This window comes from Rana temporaria, chromosome 2 (genome assembly GCF_905171775.1).
Source record: "Rana temporaria chromosome 2, aRanTem1.1, whole genome shotgun sequence".
In the NCBI taxonomy this organism is placed as follows: Eukaryota; Metazoa; Chordata; class Amphibia; order Anura; family Ranidae; genus Rana; species Rana temporaria.
Window position 1 is genome coordinate 401,951,285 of NC_053490.1, and position 23,199 is coordinate 401,974,483.

Sequence of the window (23,199 nt, forward strand, 5' to 3'; positions counted from 1 at the left end):
TTCCCGCTCCCCCTGTCTACTCTACCAGGGGTCCGGGATCAGAGGAGCAACAGCAGCCACTTCCTGCACGTCGGGCTCACCCTTAAGGTACGTGACAGTACCGGACAGCCATGTCCGAGCCCGCGCAGGGAGTGGATCCGATGCAGGAACTCTGCCGCCATTTGGAAGGACTAACCCAGGCCGTCCGAACCCTGCAAGAAGGTTATACACGTCTGGAAAATCGGGTCCAAGCCTTGTCCACTCCTGCCACAGCCTCTGCGACTTCAGGGGCATCCGCTTCGCCATCAGTAATAATGCTGCCACCTGAACCTAAAGTTCCCATGCCCGAGAGGTTTGCAGGAGAACGTAACAAATTCCGAGCCTTCCGCAACGCTTGCGAATTATACTTCGCTCTCCAACCCCGGACTTTCTCTCTGGAAGCTACTAAGGTGGGCTTCGTCGTTTCGCTACTGTCTGGCGAACCGCAAACCTGGGCTCATCGCCTCATGGAGATCAAGGATGAATCACTTGACAACTTAACCGCCTTTTTCCAGGCTATGTCTCTGCTTTATGAGGACCCGCATCAGACCGCCACTGCAGAAGCTGCATTACATGCTCTACAACAGGGTCGCAGACCCGCAGAAGACTATGTGTCCGAATTCCGCAAATGGTGTTCTGACACAACCTGGAATGACTCGGCTCTCTGCTACCAGTTTCGCCTTGGCCTGTCCGAACCGCTAAAGGATGAGCTGGCCCGGGTAGGAGTTCCTGGGACCCTGGATGCTTTAATCAACTTGACCATCCAGATCGATCGGCGCCTGAGGGAGCGCAGGACTGAAAGGACCACTGCCCCATCCCGTCCGGTCTGGATGATGCCACGGGTACCTTCCACGTTCAATCCACCTCCACCTGCGCCCACAGCCTCTTCTATCCCTGATAATTCAGAGCCTATGCAGCTAGGCCTCCTTCGCCCTTCACTTACGCCGGAGGAACGACAACGCCGTAGGGCCAACAACCTGTGCCTGTATTGCGGGGAGTCCGGACACTACGTGAGGACCTGTCCTGCCAAGCTGCGTAAGTGTCAATCCTTGTCGTCTGTATCCCTACCTGTCCGTCCAAGCAATTCCACTCATCTGGCTATCCTTGTTTTATTCCAGCTTCCAGGAAGAACTATACAAACCAGCGCCATTATTGATTCAGGAGCCTGTAGCTGCTTTTTGGATCAATCATTTGCCTTCAGATATCAGATTCCCCTCCGCCCCAGGTCTACTGGACTCTCTGTGTACTTAGCAGACGGCTCGGTGTTAAAATCTGGTCCCGTCACCCAGGAGACCCAGCCTCTTGCCACCACCATTGCCGATAACCACCACGAACTCTTATGCTTGGATGTGATCAACTCCCCCCTGTTCCCTGTCATACTGGGAGTACCATTGCTCCAAGTCCACAACCCCCAGATTGACTGGGCCACTGGTAAAATTGACTTCAACTCTCCATTCTGCCGACAGCATTGTCTGCAACTACCGTCTCCACCCCTGCCATTACTCTGTTCGGACTCTGACATTGAGACTCGTCAATCCGTCCCAGAAATTTATCATGACTATCTGGATGTTTTCAGCAAAAAGGGGGCCGAGACCCTCCCACCTCACAGGGCCTATGACTGCCCCATCGAACTCCTTCCTGGTGCCGAAGTCCCCTTCGGAAGGATCTTCCCCTTAACCGGACTTGAACTTGAGACCCTGAAAACCTATATCGATGACAGCTTGAGGAGGGGGTTCATCCGTGCCTCCACGTCACCCGCGGGTGCAGGCATCTTTTTTGTTGAAAAGAAAGACCATTCCCTTCGCCCCTGTGTGGACTACCGGGAACTCAACAAAATAACTATTAAAAACAGATACCCTCTTCCCTTGGTACCCGAACTATTTCAGCGTCTGGGGTCCGCGGTCATTTTTACTAAATTGGACCTCCGAGGGGCCTACAACCTTGTCCGCATACGCAAAGGGGATGAGTGGAAGACCGCCTTCCGTACCCGTTTCGGGCACTTTGAATATCTAGTCATGCCCTTTGGGCTCTGTAATGCTCCGGCAACATTCCAACACTTTGTCAATGACATTTTTAGAGATTATCTGGACCTCTTTGTGATCGTCTATCTGGATGATATCCTAATCTTCTCCCCTTCCCTAGAGAAACACCGGGTACATGTGAGGAAGGTGCTTGAACGTCTCCGTATCCACGGACTGTACGCAAAACCCAGCAAATGCGAGTTCGAGCGCCCCAGTATACAGTTTCTGGGACTTATCATCTCTGTAAGGGGCGTTGAGATGGATCCTCAGAAAGTTTCCGCAATACTTGACTGGCCAGCTCCGACTGACAGAAAGAGTGTTCAGCGATTCGTCGGGTTTTGCGAATTTTTATAGGAAGTTCATCAAAGCCTTTTCCAACATCATTTCTCCTATAACGGACTTGACTAAACTGTCTGCTCGGTTTCGCTGGACACCAGAGGCCCAAACAGCCTTCGAAACCCTGAAAGGCTTGTTCACCTCGGCATCCATTCTGAGACATCCCGACACAAGCCTACCCTACATTCTTGAAGTGGATGCATCTGAAACCGCGGTTGGAGCAGTCCTCTCTCAGAGGCAGGGTCCCAAGGCACTGCTATATCCCGTCGCATACTTTTCCCGTAAACTATCTGAAGCAGAAAAAAATTACGATGTTGGAGACCGAGAGCTGTTGGCGATAAAAGCCGCCTTGGAGGAGTGGCGGTATCTCCTGGAAGGCGCAGCGCACCCGATTTTGATTTTTACAGATCACAAAAACCTGGAGTACCTAAAGGTAGCCAAGAGACTTAGACCACGCCAGGCCAGGTGGGCACTTTTTTTTACGAGATTTTCATTCCACATCACGTACAGGCCAGGGTCGAAAAATGTCAAGCCGGATGCTCTTTCCCGCATGTACGCCAGTTCGGAGCCTCCCAATCCTCCGGATACTATTCTGTCATCAGGGAACTTTTTGCTACTACAAAGAGACTTGGTACCCCAGATAAGGCAGGCATCCGCTGGCATTTCTTCTCCACCTGATCCGGAGCTACAATCCAGGGATGGTCTGCTATGGTACCGGGATAAGATCTTCGTACCCGAGGGGCTGCGAGTTAATGTTCTGGGCTCCTGCCATGACCACAAGCTGGCTGGGCACTTTGGGATACAAAAGACCGCTGAACTTCTGCAACGCACCTTTTGGTGGCCCCAACTCCTGAAGGACTGCAAAGATTATGTGGAATCGTGCACTACGTGCATTCGAAACAAAGGTAGTAAACTCAGAGCCTGGGGGCTCCTTAAACCATTACCCGTACCGGAAAGACCTTGGAGAAGGATCTCCATGGACTTCATCGTGGAACTTCCCCCATCAGAGGGCTTCACCACTATCTTTGTGGTAGTGGACAGGCTGTCTAAGATGGCACACTTTGTCCCCTTAAAGGGCACACCCTCGGCTCCAGAGACGGCTAAAGTCTTCATCAGAGAAATTGTCAGACTCCACGGCGTTCCTGCGGATATTGTGTCCGATCGTGGAGTACAGTTCACCTCTAGGTTTTGGAGGGCACTTTGCAGTAGTCTCGAGATCGGCCTATCGTTTTCCTCAGCATACCACCCACAGTCAAATGGGCAGACGGAGAGAACGAATCAGACCCTTGAACAGTATCTCCGCTGCTTCTCGTCCTTTTCGCAAGAAGACTGGGTTTCTCTGCTGCCCTTGGCGGAGTTCGCCTATAATAATTCTATCCATTCGGCCACCAAACAGTCTCCTTTTTTTGCCAACTATGGGTTCCACCCACTGTTCCTCTCCAATTCTGTTCCAGAAAGTACGGTACCCGCCGTTCAAGACACCTTGGATTTCTTTAACTCAAATAACAGGATCCTGCAGGAAACAATGACCCAAACACAGGAACGTAATAAGGAAATCTTTGACAGGAGAAGAAGGGGGGAACTCAACCTAGTACCCGGAACTAAAGTTTACTTGTCCACTTTGAACTTAAGGCTCGCATGCCCTATGAAGAAACTGGGTCCTAAATTTGTGGGTCCCTTTGCTGTCAAGAGAAGGATAAACGAGGTGGCCTACGAACTTGACTTACCAGAGTCCTTTCGAATCCACCCTGTGTTTCATGTGGCCCTGCTCAAACCGGACGTCCCCAGCTCCTTCCCTGGACGGGATACCGATCCCCCAGAACCAGTATTAGTCGACGGTGAGGAGGAATTTGAGGTGGAATCTATCCTGGATTGCAGGAAAAGACGCAACCAAATTCAGTTCCTCGTTAAATGGAAGGGGTATGGGCCAGAGGAAAATTCATGGGAACCGGAGGACAACATACACGCCGAAAGACTAATTCAGTTGTTTAAAGACTCTCACCCGCTGAAGATGACTCAGTTGGGCATCCGGAGGCTGCCCCTTGGGGGGGGGGCAATGTCATGAATTACCTCGGCCACCAGAGGGCGCTAGCGGCGCATCGGTACGCGCAATGCGCGCGCAATCGCGGCATCGCGCTCGTGCACGCGCTCACCGGCGGTAACGGCGCACGGGAGCGCGCATCGGCGGTAACGGCGCGCGGGCACGTGCAGGCGTCCATTTGGCGCCAAAACAAACCTACTTAAAGTGTCCTGGGAGCCTGGCCCCTTGCTGTCCGGTCTGCAGCGTTTCCTGAGACCACCTGTACCTGTACCTGTACCAACTACTCCTGCTTGATCCAGATCCTGATACCCGGCTTGTCTTCGTTGTTCCTGTCTTCCGCCTGCCCTGACCTTGGCTTGCTCTGACCATCCTTCTGCCTGATCCCTGGTACTCCGCTGACCGCCTGTTGCCGACCCGGCTAGTCGACCTCTCTGTTACCTGGGCCTCTCCTGTTACCAGTCCGGCTGCTCCTGCTTCTCCGGTCTTCTGGGACCCTGTTCAGTCTTCTGGGACCTGCTGCGGCCAGACTCTCCGAATACCTTCCTTTCCGGCTTACCTGCTGTTCCAGTGTTCCTGCATCCAGGCTGCTACTTACCGGCCTGCACCTGCCTTTCAGAGACTTCCTCGGACTCCGCAGAAGCTCCATCCGGCCCCTGCACCAGCGTCATCCCTGACGCTTGTGCGACTCTGCATTCCCGCTCCCCCTGTCTACTCTACCAGGGGTCCGGGATCAGAGGAGCAACAGCAGCCACTTCCTGCACGTCGGGCTCACCCTTAAGGTACGTGACAGGAATATTCCTCCTCGTGGAATATTGGGTGATTTTCTTTATGGGAAGAAGGGAATGTTTGACGGGGATATCTTCCACTACCGTCACACACACGTTTCAGAAATATTTGGTTCAACTGACTGTGCGGAAATTCCTGTTGAGAACTTCAGGTCTTCAAAAGATCAGCTTGCTGCTAAAAGCCATAGTGGTGCAATACGCCTCTCCCCTGCTCTGATTGCTTTGCGCATGCAAGAATCTTGCTTGGTTATATATGGCTCCACAAGACTTATTAGCATCTCAAATGACTGCTGTGTCATCCACAAATAATTTTGGAAATTTTCTGGATTATTCTCCTTGAAGTTAGACAGCAGACTGACATGTGAGAATTCTGCAGTCTTTTGCCTAAACTCTGCTATTCCTTCTTTTTCTCCTCTTCTTCTGCTCACATACTACAAATCCCAGCATGTTTTATGCTTATATAGTATATATAGTTATGCCCTACCTTTCCTTAAACTTTTTATAGGCAGATTTGTAGTTCCACCCCTAAAAGAAAGGGACTAATTTCTGACATTTATAGCTTAATAGTTGGCACTATAACTCAAGTCCCTTTCTTATAAACACAAATGGGAAGAGGATTAAACTTTACAATGTACTCCACAAGATTGGGATACAATGATAGACAATCTTTGAGCCTGTACACAATCCCCCACTGTTAGGGAGATGGCAATCAAGCTTTTAACCAGATGGTATTATACCTCGGTTCATATCCATGCGACTGTATCTTCCCTAACTCCTCACTGTTATGCTTTTAAGCTGCCCAGCCCGAGGGACATTGTTTCAAATGTTTTGGTCCTGTCAAGTGTGGCATAGGATAGCTACCAAGATTTTGGATAGCCTGCTCCAATTACCTTCTTTCTATGTGTTTGCTTTTTAACTCTATGCCACACACCAAGAGGAACGCCTTATTCACTGTTTGTGTTGCAACGATTTGGGCAATTGCCCTTTAATAGAAATCCATGGTGTGACTGGAGTAAATTTTGGCCGCAGGGTGACCAAGAAAATAATGAACACTGATATATGATTGGATAACTTCAAATGGGACAGTAATATTCATTAACAATATCTCTCAAGAAATATGAAGATTTTATCCCCATGTACACTGTGAGGTCTATAACCAGGAAGTATAAAGCCTCGTACACACGATCGGTCCATCCGATGAGAACGGTCTGAAGGACCGTTTTCATAGGTTAACTGATGAAGCTGACTGATGGTCAGTCGTGCCTACACACCATCGGTTAAAAAAACGTTTGTGTCAGAACGCCGTGACGTAAAACACAACGACGTGCTGAAAAAAATGAAGTTCAATGCTTCCAAGCATGCGTCCACTTGATTCTGAGCATGCGTGGATTTTTAACCGATGGTTGTGCCTACTAACGATTGTTTTTTAACTATCGGTTAGGAATCCATAGGTTAAATTTAAAACAAGTTGGCTTTTTTTTAACCAATGGATAAATAAACGATTGCGCCCACACACGATCGGTTTGGACCGATGAAAACAGTCCATCAGACCGTTCTCATCGGTTTAACCGATCGTGTGTACGCGGCCTAACTCCTAATATGGGCATTCCAGGAAGTTGTGTTTATCTTGTCTGAGGCAGTTTTCCATTCACCTATTATTAAAGGGGTTGTAAAGGTAAAAAAAAAAAAAAATCCCCTAAATAGTTTCTTTATAGTCCTCCTTCACTTACCTCATCCTTCCATTTTGCTTTTAAATGTCCTTATTTCTTCTGAGAAATCCTCACTTCCTGTTCTTCTGTCTGTAACTCCACACAGTAATGCAAGGCTTTCTCCCTGGTGTGGAGTGTCGTGCTCGACCCCTCCCCACTAACACACAGCTCCTTTCTCTATCTGCAACGTAGGGACCGTCCTGACTCTCCTGCTTGCCCCCTCAAGGGAGGGGGCGAGCACGACACTCCACACCAGGGAGAAAGCCTTACATTACTGTGTGGAGTTACAGACAGAAGAACAGGAAGTGAGGATTTCTCAGAAGAAATAAGGACATTTAAACGCAAAATTAGGAGTCGATGGCTCTTCCTCACTCGTGTCTGACAGACGCGAGTACAGGAGAGCCGATCGCCAGCTCTCCTGACAGGGGGGGTTTGCGCTGATTGTTTATCAGCGCAGCCCCCCCTTGGATGCCCACACTGGACCACCAGGAAAGCCCACACTGGACCACCAGGGAAGGGCAAAAAAAAATAAGGGGCAATAGAAAAAAAAAAGTCAGTAAAAAAAGGGCAGTAAAAAAAAAGAGATGCCAATCAGTGCCCACAAATGGGCACTGACTGGCAACATGGTTCCAACAATGCCACCCCTTAGTGTCCATCAGTGCCACCCCACAGTGTCCATCAGTGCCACCCCTCAGTGCCCATCCATGCCCAGTGCCCACCTATCAGTGCCCATCTGTGCCACCCATCAGTGCCACCAATCTGTGCCGCCCATGAGTGCCCATCTGTGCCGCCTATAAGTGCCCATCAGTGCCGCCCATGAGTGCCCATCAGTGCCGCCTATGAGTGCCCATCAGTGCCGCCTATGAGTACTCATCAGTTCCGCCTATGAGTGCCCATCAGTGCCGCATACCAGCGCTGCCTATCAGTGCCACCTCATCGGTGCCCATCAGTACTACCTTATCGGTGTCCATCAGTGCCACCTCATCAGTGCCCATCAGTGCCGCCATATCAGTGCCCGTAATTAAAAGAGATACCTTACTTATTTACAAAAAAATTAACAGAAAAAATAAAAAACCTAATTTTTTTCAAAATTTTCAGTCTTTTTTTAGTTGTTGCGCAAAAAAAAATCGCAGAGGTGATCAAATACCACCAAAAGAAAGCTCTATTTGTGGGAAAAAAAGGACGCCAATTTTGTTTGGGTACAGTGTAGCATGACCGCGCAATTGTCATTCAAAGTGCGACAGCGCTGAAAGTTGAAAATTGGCTTGGGCGGGAAGGTGCGTAAGTGCCCGGTATGGAAGTGGTTAATTACCACCTTAGTCAGCCATAGAACCTGTGTCATTCATATGTGTTCGGTTTTAAAGGGATGAGGTGGCAACCCTAGCTTAAAGGGGTTGTAAAGGTACAATTTTTTTCCAATTAATGTGAGGCTTTCTCCCTGGTGTGGAGTGTCGTGCTCGCCCCCTCCCTTGGACTACAGGAGAGTCAGGACGCCGACTAACACACAGCTCCTTCCTCTATCTGCAACGTAGAGAGCGTCCTGACTCCAAGGGAGGGGGCGAGCAGGACACTTCACACCAGGGAGAAAGCCTCACATTACTGTGTGGAGTTACAGACATAACAGGAAGTGAGGATTTCTCAGAAGAAATAAGGACATTTAAAAGCAAAATCGAAGGATGAGGTAAGTGAAGGAGGACTGCACGAATGTAATGGAAGCTAGGAAAAATAAATTGTACCTTTACAACCACTTTAAAGCGGAAGTTCCACTTTTGGGTGGGACTCCGCTTTAATATGTGTTCAGTTTTAAAAGGATGAGGTGGCAACTCTAGTCAGCGGATACGTGTCAGCTGACACCCGCAGCTCCATAGAGGACAATGCAGTGTCCTGAAAAACTAACCGGTGGACTTGATTGGACAGCCCGTGTGAAAGGGCCCTATTGGGAACACAGACATCAATAAAAAGCCGACAGGCGTTGAAAGTTCAAACCCCTCTACACTCTTTCCAAAACTGTAACAAAAATGCTGCCTTTATATAAATATAAAACGACCCATGACTTTCTGCTGCAAATAAGAGGTTCCCCCCCCTTGAGCAATGTCCCTGCCAATGAGGCCAATCATTCCTAGCAATGTCAATGTTTGGTCTGTTGAACGAAGTTCTGTCCTCCAACCACACAGTGGCAGTGTCGGACCGCAGGACAGGATGACGGCTCCCGCCCCCGTTGCTATAGACTTACAGTTTGTTTACTTCCGCTCTCGGATTCCTGGCGGAGAAAACGGTTGTGGACGGGTAATGGCTGAATGAGAGGACTGGAGGGGGGAGCAGCTGAGCTCCAGGCACCGGGATCCCGGGCATGGCCGCCGAGGAAGAGGAGAATCTAGTGCCTGGTAAGTTCAGGCAGCAGCATCATCATCATCTCACCATGCATTCATCTCATGGGACACTCGCTGGCTGTATCTGCATCGTACTGTATGCCAGTCATCAGTCTGATGTGATATGATATACATCTTCCTGATAGTGGATTATGACAAGCACTGATGCGATCCATGGCCTCTCTGTATGGGAGGCAGTGACATGGTCTATGGAGGCTTTGTATTTTGTTATTGTCACTGACATGTTCTATCACCCAGGAGAATGGGATAGTCACAGATAACTCAACACTCACCGCCATTGTCTGCAGTACTTATGTATTACAGTAAGTGATATGATTTACCAGCCAGGGATGAGCGCAGACACGTCCAGACTAGGATCTGAATCCACGCGTGTGTGCCCACCAGGAGGCTGTCATCTGTATGGGTAGGGCAGCAAAAAATATAAACACCGGACAACTAAGGATGAGCTCTGGCGTGTTCGCATGCTACACGTGCAGAGCCCGCCAGGAAGTGTGCACGGCGCTGCGCTAATCACAGCCAGGGAGACATTTCCCGATCTCTGCAGCCGAGCATCGGGACAATGTCTCCCTGGCTGTGATTAGCGCAGCGCCGTGCACACTTCCTGGCGGAATCTGCATGTGTAGCATGCGAACACGCCAGAGCTCATCCTTACGGACAACAAACGGTTACAAAAGTTTTGCTTCCTGAGAAAATGCTGAACTCAAATATCATTTCGGAATAACTGTCACGTAGGAATCTTGAGAATTATAAAATGTAATCTTCAACAAATATACAAATTTTAATTGGATAATGTTTCCGACATGCAGCACATGATTGGTCCTTGCAGGTGGGCTCACACACATGGATTTGAATCCTTCATCCGAACATGGCTGAGCTCATCACGAGTGCCGACCTGTATTCCCCTTTGCTTCCAGGCCATGTTTTATTTTTTAGTGCTGTAATAGTTAGAGTGACAATTACTCAGTCATCCAGCACTGTACCCAAATTAATTGTGAGTGTATACAAAAAAAAATTATACACACACAGGGAGTGCAGAATTATTAGGCAAGTTGTATTTTTGAGGATTAATTTTATTATTGAACAACAACCATGTTCTCAATGAACCCAAAAAACTCATTAATATCAAAGCTGAATATTTTTGGAAGTAGTTTTTAGTTTGTTTTTAGTTTTAGCTATTTTAGAGGGATATCTGTGTGTGCAGGTGACTATTACTGTGCATAATTATTAGGCAACTTAACAAAAAAAATATATATACCCATTTCAATTATTTATTTTTACCAGTGAAACCAATATAACATCTCAACATTCACAAATATACATTTCTGACATTCAAAAACAAAACAAAAACAAATCAGTGACCAATATAGCCACCTTTCTTTGCAAGGACACTCAAAAGCCTGCCATCCATGGATTCTGTCAGTGTTTTGATCTGTTCACCATCAATATTGCGTGCAGCAGCAACCACAGCCTCACAGACACTGTTCAGAGAGGTGTACTGTTTTCCCTCCTTGTAAATCTCACATTTGATGATGGACCACAGGTTCTCAATGGGGTTCAGATCAGGTGAACAAGGAGGCCATGTCATTAGTTTTTCTTCTTTTATACCCTTTCTTGCCAGCCACGCTGTGGAGTACTTGGACGCGTGTGATGGAGCATTGTCCTGCATGAAAATCATGTTTTTCTTGAAGGATGCAGACTTCTTCCTGTACCACTGCTTGAAGAAGGTGTCTTCCAGAAACTGGCAGTAGGACTGGGAGTTGAGCTTGACTCCATCCTCAACCCGAAAAGGCCCCACAAGCTCATCTTTGATGATACCAGCCCAAACCAGTACTCCACCTCCACCTTGCTGGCGTCTGAGTCGGACTGGAGCTCTCTGCCCTTTACCAATCCAGCCACATGGCCCATCCATCTGGCCCATCAAGACTCACTCTCATTTCATCAGTCCATAAAACCTTAGAAAAATCAGTCTTGAGATATTTCTTGGCCCAGTCTTGACGTTTCAGCTTGTGATTGATTGTTCGATGATCACGCTTCAGAAGCTTTGCAATTTTAAGATTGCTGCATCCCTCTGCAAGATATCTCACTATTTGTGACTTTTCTGAGCCTGTCAAGTCCTTCTTTTGACCCATTTTGCCAAAGGAAAGGAAGTTGACTAATAATTATGCACACCTGATATAGGGTGTTGATGTCATTAGACCACACACCTTCTCATTACAGAGATGTACATTACCTAATATGCTTAATTGGTAGTAGGCTTTCGAGCCTATACAGCTTGGAGTAAGACAACATGCATAAAGAGGATGATGTGGTCAAAATACTCATTTGCCTAATAATTCTGCACTCCATATATATATATATATATATATATATATATATATTATATATATATATATATATATATATATGTGTGTGTGTGTGTGTGTGTGTGTGTGTGTATATATATATATATATATGTATATATATGTATTTATTTATTTTTAGACAGAACTTTCTTTTAATGGTATTTAACCGCTTGCCCCACCCAGCCGTATATGTACATTGGTCAAGTGTCATTCTGGAAGGACATACAGGTACGTCCTCCTAGAAGCGTGTCTCGTGCACAATAGCGCGTTGGAGCTGTGTTGGACCCAGCGGATAACCAATCGGTGTACTGGACCGCTGTGCTGTGCCGTGCCTTGGTACACTTTGATCACATATCCAGTAGTAAACTGGCTCTCATTTATGATGCCATTGCTTACTTCTGTGATTGGTCACAGTGATCACATTGTACAGGGTAATCACAGCTATCACAGTATTAAACAATGACATTATGCATGGATGTAATTACACAATGATTGCTTATACAGTGATCATTACTGTAATAAGCATTCAGAGTGTAAAAAATAAATAAAAAAAATCCAATCAATTTGGGGTGTAATTGTAAGTATGTCCATGCTGTGTTTGAGAAATAACTTGTTAAAATTAAAACTTTGTGAAAAAAAAAAAATTATTTTTAATTTTCCAAAATAACTTGCAGGGGTGACTTATCAGAATCTTGAAGCCCCCCGCCTGGTAAGTGGGTATAGGGTACATGGTACTGTAATGGCACTGCCTACTGGGCACACGGAAAGCTGTCTGTGGTGGCCATGTTGTTCAGATCCCTGGGTCCCCCATGCCATTTTTGTAGAATAGGGACACGTAGCAGTGAATTTCTTTCTATAATTCCAGGAGTGCACATCCATAGCCTAGTGTTACTAAACCCATAACCGTAAAATCTGTCTGTATACGCAGAATAGCATGCTTGTTATACTCACTGTGGAACCTAAGGGGTTAGTCCTCTGCATTGTGTAAAAAAGCTGTTTGATCTTGGATCCTCACTTTTTTTTTCAGTGTCCCCAATTAATCTCCTGATAGAACAGAGGGTAGGGGAAAGGCTGCACATGCTCAGTTTGGTGTGTATTGCTAGAGAGTGTTTTTTTTTTCTTGGGAGAGTGCATGTGATCAACACAGGGCCAATCGGCACTGTCCAGACAGAGTGTCAGGAGTCCTGCATCCTCATAGGATAGCCAGAGCAGTATGAAAACTCCTCCTACAAGCTTTAACCAGACACTGATAGAAGTCACAGGACTGATCTAACTGCTGATGAGAAAAGGTATTTAGCAGTTAATATTTACTAAAACCAGGGTTTGACAAATTTTCTTGGAATCTAGGAGCCAGCTAAAAAAGTTAGGAGCCAGAAAACACACCCCGTCCTGCCAAGCTCGCGTGTAGAAGCGAACACATACCTGAGTAGCGCCCGCATATGTAAACGGTATTCAAACCACACATGTGAGGTATCGCCGTGTTCCTTAGAGCGAGAGCAATAATTCTAGCCCTAGACCTCCTCTGTAACTCAAAACATGCAAACTGTAGAATTTTGTAAACGTCGCCTATGGAGACTTTAAAGGGAAACATTTATTTAGCCATTCCACGAGCGGACGCAATTTTGAAGCGTGACATGTTGGGTATCAATTTACTCGGCGTAACATTATCTTTCACAATAGAAAAAAAAATTGGGCTAACTTTACTGTTGTCTTATTTTCTCTAGTCGTCTTCCAGGACAGCCTCTTGAGACCTTGGGCTCCTCCCTCCGGGACAGGAAACACGTACACCCTTTTCTTTAAAGGGCAGTCCTCCAGGTCTCCTCCTCAGTTATTTGTGTTTCCTGCCAGAAGGGAAGGAGCACGTCAAGGGACTAAGAAAATGCTGAACTTCCCTCTCTGCCTTGGTACCCCTCTGTTCCTGGTCGGAAGAGGAGGTCACCAAGTTCCTGCTGCTGTCCTTACGCTCGGGGAGAGCGGGGACCCTTGGGGCTTAAAATCCTCCCCCCTATCCCCAGTACCTGGCCTCAGTAGCGTGGATTTCCACAGCAGGGGACTCAGCATGGCGGCGGTGAGTGACGCTGGCTTAGCCATGCCGCCCGGCACTTACTTCCTCTTCCGGAGCGGCGCTGAGGGGCGGGGCGGATTCGTTCCTCGGGCGGAAGTGCGTCAGAGGAACGAGTCATCAAGGGGCGCCGACGGATGTGGTCCCGTCCGTCAACAGGCGCAGCAGAGGAACGAAGGCTCCGGAGCGGCGTGTTTCACGGCAGCAGCGCTGTTTACAACACAGGGACTGATGGATGAAGCAAGGGCTACAGACTCCGGGTCCACCGTCTCCGGCATCTCCCAGGTAAGGGGGCGAGGCCGTTCTGCCTTACTCTGGGGGATTAGGTCTGGAAACAGACCACTATCACTTCTCCCTCCCTGGGTGGGGAACTTGGTGGAGGGACTCCCCCGCACTTATTTTCTGACCTATCTCACAGTGGTGTGTGGTCATAGGGGCTGTTTTCTGACGATTATGCTTGGCTATGTGTTTGCTTGCAGGTCAAAGCTCAGGACAAGACAGCAGTCCAGGCCCCAAAAAGAAAGTGCGCTGTGTGTGGGGAGAAGTTAGGCTCTAGCTGGAAAAAGCCTCTATGTGCTGAGTGCATCGCCAGTTTAGTTAAAGACGACTCCACTGCGGAATGTCATAAAGTTTTGACATCTGTCAGGGACGAATTGGCATCCACCTTCAGCTCCTTTAGGGGGATGATGGATAGGGTGCAAATGCCATCCCCAATTTATAAAGCCTCTAGTGCACCATCCTTGGTGGCCACTCCCGGAGTGTTTGAGCAGGAGGAAGAGGAGGCTGGTGGGTCCACACAGTCCCAAGCCTCTTCCCAGATGGACTCAGCATCGGGCTCAGAGGTAGAGGAAGATTCCTCCAGGGGGACAAGATACAAGTTATCTCTAGAGGACGTAGGAGAATTGCTTAATGCTATCTACGAAACCTTAGAGATTCGAGAGGAACCGGTCCAGCTATCAAAGCACGACCAGTTATACCAAGGGTGCAGTGCTCAAAAGACCAAGGTCTTCCCTGTCCACAAGTCGCTAATAGAAGCTATCTTGCAGGAGTGGGAGCAGCCTGAAAAAAGGCCCTTTTTTGCGGGGAATTTAAAAAGGAGATTCCCTTTTGAGGATAATGCATCACAGCCCTGGAACAAAAACCCCAAGCTTGATGCACCCCTAGCCAAGGTCTCTAAAAGAACCGACCTGGCCTTTGACGACCTTGGATGTCTTAAGGATCCCATGGACAAAAGGGGTGAAATACTACTCAAAAGAGCATGGGATGCCTCCACCATTGCACTAAAACCTGCTCTGGCAGCTACGTGCGTGGCTAGAAATCTAGAATGTTGGCTCAATCAGCTTCAAGCCCACATTACAGCGGGTACTTCTAGGCAACAGATTCTGAAATCTTTCCCGTTGCTTATGAAAGCTGTAGGCTTTCTAGCTGATGCTTCTTCTGAATCAGTGAAGCTGGCAGCTAGATCAGCTGCCCTGGTTAATGCGGCCAGAAGGTCAGTCTGGTTAAAGACGTGGACCGGAGATGCAGCGTCAAAACTAAAACTCTGCGGCTTGCCTTTTTCGGGGGACCATTTGTTTGGTCCAGGCCTCCAAGAGGCTCTGGAAAGGACGCAGGATAAAAAGAAAGCTTTTCCCGAGAGAAAGAAAAAAGATGGGAATAGAAAGTTTTTTCGAGGGTTCAAGCAGAACCAAAAAGACGATAACCGTCCTAAAAAACACTGGGCTAACCAGAAAGGACGAGGTCGAGGGGGTATCTTGTTCAACCCTCCTCAGGCTACCCCCAAAACCCAGTGACATTCAGGTCCCCGTGGGAGGAAGACTGGGGGAGTTCCTCCTGCAATGGACAAAGTCTACAGTCAGTCCGTTTGTTTTGGATATAATAAAAAACGGTTACAGACTAGAATTCCTGTCCCCTCCCCCTCCATTACTTCTAATCACCCAACTACCAAAAGATCGGGAGAAAGCGGAAGCCTTGAGCCTCCTCATAGGAGACTTATTAGACCAGAGAGTCTTGGTGGAGGTTCCCCTAGCGGAAAAGGGTCTAGGAGTGTATTCACACGTGTTTGTGGTGAAAAAACCCTCAGGAAAATACAGACTGATATTGAATTTGCGCCCCCTGAACAAGTTTGTCAGGTACAAGCGCTTCAGAATGGAGTCAATTTTTTCAGTGACCAATCTTATCTTTCCAAATTGCTTTATGGCCACGGTGGATCTGAGGGATGCATACCTGCATATCCCAATTCGCCCGGAAAGTCAGAAATTTCTGAGGTTGGCAGTGAAGATGGGGACGACAATCAAACACTTCCAGTTCAGGGCTCTCCCCTTTGGACTGTCGTCCTCCCCAAGAATCTTCACCAAAGTGCTGGCAGAAGCCTTGGCGCACCTGAGAACACGGAATATCACAGTAATTCCATACTTGGACGACCTCTTATTCTTAGCCCCATCAGGTCCCCAACTAGAGAGCGACCTAAGGGTGGCCCTGTCCTTCCTGAACTCCTTAGGGTGGTTGGTCAACAAGGACAAATCACAACTGGTACCTTCCCAAGAAGTCATGTATTTGGGATACAGAATTTCCTCGGTGGAAAGAAAGACCTTTCTCCCACTGGAAAAATTCCACAAATTGGAACAAGCAATTGCACAGCTTCAAACAAATTTAGAAGCCAGTATCAGGGAGGTGATGAGGGTCTTGGGACTCATGTCAGCATGTTTCCCAGCGGTGCCCTGGGCCCGGTTCCACCTACGCCCCCTACAGGGGCTTATGCTCAAACATTGGAATGGCAGGAAGGAAGGGTTGGACCTTCCAATGCCTATCCCAGACAGAATCAAAAGAGATCTGTGGTGGTGGCGGTCCAAAAAGAACCTAGTGGGAGGGCTCTCATGGCAACCCCCAACTGCCCTGGTGCTGACCACCGACGCCAGCGGAAAGGGTTGGGGAGCCCACTTAGAGGAGACTTGGACCCAGGGGCAATGGTCCTCTTCAGAAGTCCTAAAGTCATCAAACCAAAGGGAGCTGTTGGCCGTCCTAAGAGCCATACAGACTTTCGGGAGTCGCCTAGTAGGACAACACCTACAAGTAAGAACAGACAATGCGTCTACGGTAGCCTACCTAAACAAACAAGGGGGCACAAGAAGTCCAGCCCTTCAGGCCACGGCGACACAAATTCTAAGCTGGGCAGAGAAGAATTTGATATACCTTTCGGCAGTCCACTTGAAGGGATCTCTATACCTTTCGGCAGTCCACTTGAAGGGATCTCTAAACACCCTGGCCGACTTTCTCAGCAGACAGTCGATAAATCAGGACGAGTGGTGTCTGAACCAGGTTGTGTTCGAGCAAATAGTATCTCTCTGGGGATTACCAGAAGTGGACCTATTCGCTGCAGAAGGGAACAAGAAAGTTCCAGTGTTCTTCTCTATCCACCATCAGGACAGGTCGAAGGGTATAGATGCCTTCGCCCATCCCTGGCATTTCAACCTAGCATATGCCTTTCCCCCAGTGAGATTAATTCCCAGGGTAATTCAGAAGTTTATCAGGGAATGCACGGACCTAATTCTGGTCACGCCGTTTTGGCCGAAGCGGCCTTGGTTCACCAGCCTAAAGAAACTGGCTCTATATCCACCTTGGTCACTTCCGGAGAGAGAGGACCTACTGTCCATAGGTCCGGTTCTTCACCCTCGGATAAAGAGCATGAAATTAACTGTTTGGTTTCTGAGGAACAACTCTTAAAAGCCCGTGGTTTTTCAGATAGGGTAGTGAAAACCCTGCTGGAATGTCGCAAGCCAGTGACAAGGGCTATCTACTCCAAGATCTGGAAAAAGTTCAATTCCTGGAGGTTGGAGCAAGGGTCTTTCCAAACTAATATTCCAGCAGTGCTGGATTTTCTGCAAGCTGGGGTAGAACTGGGCTTATCCATAAGCACCCTCAAGGTACAGGCTGCGGCCTTAAGCATTTTTCTGGAGACTCCCCTTCAGCAAGATCGCTTTGTTAGGAACTTTTTCAAAAGCCTGGCAAGATCCAAGCCCGTTAGGGTTAAAGCATGTCCTACATGGGATCTCTCGCTGGTACTAAAAGCTCTTACCAACAAACCTTTTGAGCTGCTGGAGGAATCTTCTCTGAAGCATGTGACGTTGAAGACAGCATTCCTAGTCGCCATAACCTCGGCTAGGAGGGTTAGTGACCTTCAGGCCCTCTCTATTAGAGAGCCCTTCCTGAAGGTTTTAGATGATAGGGTCATTCTTAGGACGGACCCAAATTATTTGCCAAAAGTGGCATCGACATTCCACAGAACTCAGGATATTATCCTACCAACTCTGCATTCCTCGTCAGAGAGTGATGAGGGGGAATTGTCGTCCCTACTGGACGTTAAAAGAAATATTTTATTTTATTTAGAGGCCACTAAGCAGTTTAGACTTAGTGATTCCCTTTTTGTTAATTTTTCTGGTACCCGTAAAGGTTACGGGACGTCTAAATCATCTATAGCAAGATGGCTAAGGATGTTAATTACTGAGGCTTATCAGATAGGGGGTAAAGAACCACCAATTGTCAAAGCACACTCTACCCGGGCAGTTGCAGTTTCTTGGGCAGAGAGAGCCGGAGCTTCCCCGGAAGAGATCTGTAAGGCGGCAGCCTGGACATCCTATTCAACCTTTGCAAGGCATTATCGGTTGGACCTTATGTCAGATAAAGATCAGGCCTTCGGACGAAGGGTCCTACAGACAGTGGTCCCACCCTAAAAAAGAGTAAGTTTCTTGCTTATCATCTCAAGAGGCTGTCCTGGAAGACGACTAGAGAAAAACCGGAGTTAGGCTTACCGGTAACTCTGTTTCTAGGAGTCTTCCAGGACAGCCGGAGTTTTTCCCACCCGGTGTCAATCTAGGAACTGGTAGTGTGGTAATGATCTAACGATGTGTAGATTGTGTCTTTCAGAGTCTTCTGTTATTTCTCGGGCAAACTGAGGAGGAGACCTGGAGGACTGCCCTTTAAAGAAAAGGGTGTACGTGTTTCCTGTCCCGGAGGGAGGAGCCCAAGGTCTCAAGAGGCTGTCCTGGAAGACTCCTAGAAACAGAGTTACCGGTAAGCCTAACTCCGGTTTTTTTTGTCCCCAAAAAAGTGTGCTTGTAAGACCACTGCGCAAATACGGTGTGACAGAAAGTATTGCAACCACCGCCATTTTATTCTCTAGGTTGTTGGAATAAAAAAATCTATATAATGTTTGAGGGCTCTAATTAGAGGGAAGGAGATGGCCGTGAAAAACACATTAGAATTGCTGTTTTACTTGTAATGCCAACGGCCACCACAAGATAGCGCCAGATCACAGAAGGAAGCTTAGGCCTGCAAAAGGCCCCAAAGCCGCGGCCTCAATTACCGGCCGGTGCCACTTAGCGGCTGTCCTTCATTATGATTGACGTTGACCTAAATTTTTTGGATGTGATACAAGATGGATGTACACTCAGAATTTTTTTTTTTTATATATATATATAAAAGACTTGTCAAAAACTTTGTTGTGGGTTTATTTTACTTGATTTTCCTTGGTGAATGAGTAGGAGTAGTATGTACCCCCTACTAATTCACATGGGGGATCTGGGGGGCTTGCAGATTCGCGTAAGTACCCCCTGCACCCCCACAACCACAGAGCTAGGGTGGTGAGAAGAGGCTCTTGTCCTCATTAACATGGAGATAAGGGTCTTTGCTGGGAAGGGGGAGTTTCCCCACATGTTGAGGGCATGTGGCCTGGTATGGGCCAGATGAGGAGTGGGGCACACTAGTTCCCTCCTTTCCTGATCTGCCAGGCTGTTTCCCCATCTAAGGATCTGATATGGATTTTGGGGGGAGACCGCACACCAATTTTTTTATTTTTTATGGCCTGCGGGTCTCCCCCCAGCCACACCAGACCTCAAGTGGGGGTCAGCAACTTAACCAACCAATGACTAATTCCTGCAGCTGACAGCAGGGATGCGTCCCTAGTTTTTAGGACGCTAGCCGGTGCTGGCTCCTATCAACCAATGCAAAAACGTCCGTTGTTTACATCCATTTTGGTCCATTTCAACAGACCTGGACTTAGCCTTGTTCCATTTAAAAAAACTGACCCGAACAGATGCGTACACAGATGATCATCTGTAATATGCCCTGTGCTTGTAGAGTGACGTAATTAAAATTTGTGTCCTGTGTATGTCCCCTGTGCTTGTGCAGTGACCTTTAATGAAACTATGTGTCCTCTTTGCTAATGGGATGACCTGCAATGAAAAAGTGTGCTTTCTCAGGTCGTCTTCCAGGACGGCACCCTGAGAGATGACTGGCTCCACCTGACAGGAAACGCAATCAATCAAGAGGTTAAAAACCCCGCCCCTCCCTGTGCTCCTCAGGTTTTGATTGTGTTTTCCCACAGCAAAACGTTTGTTATTTTTCTTATAGACCGAAGGCCTGTGGCTGGATGTCCCCCCCTGGGAGCTGGGCCGCAGGCATTGGGTAGCCTCTGGGCCCAGTAGGATGATCTTGTCCCTCCTGGGGGGTATCCCCTTTTTTTTTCTCCCTCTTGAGTACTGAAGGACCCTGGATACAGTGGTGTACCCAGAACTTCAGGGGCCGTTGTTCCTTCTTTTCCCGCCTTCCTGTCTGGGTGTCCATTCCGGAGGCGGGCTGGCTTGTTCATCTGCTGGGAGGATCGCTCCTCTGATAGTTGCTTCACAGGCGCGGCTCGCTGGTGAACTCCGCTCGCGCGTCTATCTGACTGCACTACAGATTGTCTTGTGTTCCATATTATTTTACTGTGTGGCACAGCAGAAGATGCACAACAGGGGAGTTGGTGTATTTCTGTGTTCATATTGGTCTTATAACCGTATTTGGTGGTTCGTCAGAAATATGCAACAAAGAGGTTGAGTTTTTCTGTGTTATATTTTTAGGCCTACGGCCTCATCACCCAGAAAACGCCCAATCTCGTCTGATCTCGGAGGCTCAGGCCTGGTTAGTACCTGGATGGGAGACCGCCTGGGAATACCAGGTGCTGTAGGCTACCGTGTTCTGCTGTACATCCGTAAAACACCACAGTAAAGAGTCCCGTCCTTTCTGTTTTTTTTTTTATCAGTTATGACCTAGCTAGCTGCACTCCAGAAACACACAGCAGTTATGCTCTGCATGTGCCTTAATGTTTTTACATATTGGCTGCACATCTGTAGGCCAGACTGTGAATACTCTCTGTCTACATTGAAGTTCAGATTTGTTTTTTTTCCCATATTTGATAGGTTGGTTTATTTAGTTAGCCACACTCGGATACACATCATTATTGTCTATGCGTGTGTCCTTTCTGTCCAAATCTATTGTGCTGTGCCCACTATATATGACCTTTATTATTGGTGATATTAATAATGCATTTATCACCATCTTTGTATTTTGGCCCTTTTTTTTCCATGGAAGGACCAGGCGTTCTGGGCGCAGATGTCGCATGTCAGAAATCCTCAGCCCCTTACATTCAGGAATGACAGAGCCATTTCCTAGGATTAAAGCCCAGTAGGGTTAAAGCACTCTGGAGGAAGGCGATAAAGAATCACCTTGTTTAGTAGGAACTTGGGAAGTTCTAATTAAAGGAGTACTATGGCCTAAAGATGAAGTATAAAGAGGTTTTCCCAACCAAATAGGTTACGGCTTGGTGCATGGACTTAATTTCGCCCTTCTAGCAGAACTAGATGTACCAGTATGAGTGTTCTACTCCTGCTATGGACTTTAATTTCCTGAGTAGGCACTCAGGCCTAAGTAGAGCCACAGAGTGGGCATATCTTAAAAACTCAGGGTTCAAGCTTCTGTTGATCTATTGGGCTTCCCTTTAGTCTTGCTGATGCAACAAAATGAACAAAAAAGGGTTGTCTGTCAGGGGCCCTCTTTTTTTGCAGTTTTAATTCCATGAACAGTGTAGTAAGACAGACCCTCCTACTGTTCGATCTAGTCTCTTGTATTACAACACAGGTCTCCGATTAATCTTTTTAGTGGCTCTAAGTAACATCTACAGGCTCAACAGCCCGCGGTTGTTAGATGTGGGAGGCAGGCAACATTGCTAGCCTACACATGTTTCATGTTTTTATGATTTCATCTGGAATGGCCCACTAGTCCCGGCATCTGAAGCGAAGAAGGCAGGGACATTGGTGTAGTAGACCTGCAGATCAGCTGCATGATCCAGCTGAGATACCTTCATCAAACATATGGAGGTTAAAAGTTCACTGCTGAGCCGAGGTTCGCCAAGAGGTTCTTGAAGTGGTCCCGCCCTATGGTAGGCCTGAAGCTACTTGCTTCTCTCTCAGGGTGCCGTCCTGGAAGACGACTTGAGAAAGTACCAGTTACACTTACCGGTAGCTGGATTTCTGGGAAGTCTTACAGGACGGCAGGCCTACTTCCCACTGCTCTTGTTTTAAATATATTGGTTGTATTGGGTTGTTGTGGTATGTTTTCACTCCCGTGCACTGGTGTGGCTCTATACTTTGACACAAACTGAGGAGCACAGGGAGGGGCAGGGTTTTTAACCTCTTGATTGACTGTGTTTCCTGTCAGGTGGAGCCAGTCATCTCTCAGGGTGCCGTCCTGTAAGGCCTCGTACAGACGGATGGACTGTCCGCTAAAAAAGGTCCGCCGGACCGTTTTCAGCGGACATGTCCGCCCGGAGATTTCTGTCTGATGGTTGTACACACCATCGGACAGAAATCCGCGCATACACGATACGCAGTGATGTGGCCGCGGCGTCGGCGCGACGATTACGCGGCGACGTGCGCGGCCCTGGAAGGTCAATGCTTCCACGCATGCGTCAAATCACTTCGACGCATGCGAGGGATGGCGGCCGAGCGGACATGTACGGTGAGTCTGTACAGACGACCGAACATGTCCGACGGACAGGCTTCCAGCGGACATGTTTCTTAGCATGCTAAGAAATTTTTGTCCGCTGGAAAGCGGTCGGCTGGACAAATGTCCGCTGGAAACCTGTCCGGTCGGCCGTACACACGACCGAACATGTCTGCTGAAACTGGTCCGCGGACCAGTTTCAGCAGACATGTTCGGTCGTGTGTACGGGGCCTAAGACTTCCCAGAAATCCAGCTACCGGTAAGTGTAACTGGTACTTTATGCTTGCAGTGCTTATTGGGGTTACCTGTTACAAGAACATGTATTCTCTATGCTTGTAGGGTGACCTGCAACAAGAACGTGTCCTCTATGCCTTTCCCCTGTGCTTGTAGGGCAACCTGCAACAAGAACATGTATACTCTATGCCCATCCCCTGTACTTATGGGGTCACCTGTAGCAAGAATGTGTGTCCTCTGTGCTTATGGGATAACCTGGGCTCGACAAATCCCGGTCGCCATGGCGACCGGAAATAGGGTCCTGGCGACTTGGCTTGGAAGGGGGGGCAAAAAAAAAAAAAATTATTTATATATATATATATATATATATATATATATATATATATATATATATATATATATATATATATATGTATATATAAATATAAAAAATTTTTTGTGTGA

The 23,199-nt window shown here is 47.8% G+C and overlaps 1 protein-coding gene across 1 annotated transcript in view; it reads left to right on the forward strand.

The window, feature by feature from the left end:
- The first annotated feature begins 9,136 nt into the window (after positions 1 to 9,136).
- RPGR (retinitis pigmentosa GTPase regulator) overlaps positions 9,137 to 23,199 on the forward strand; it is a 150,549-nt gene continuing 136,486 nt past the window's right edge. The window contains exon 1 of the mRNA XM_040338120.1: positions 9,137 to 9,294. Coding sequence (XP_040194054.1) covers positions 9,261 to 9,294 — 34 coding nt within the window. The 5' untranslated portion in view covers positions 9,137 to 9,260. The remainder of the gene's footprint in view (positions 9,295 to 23,199) is intronic.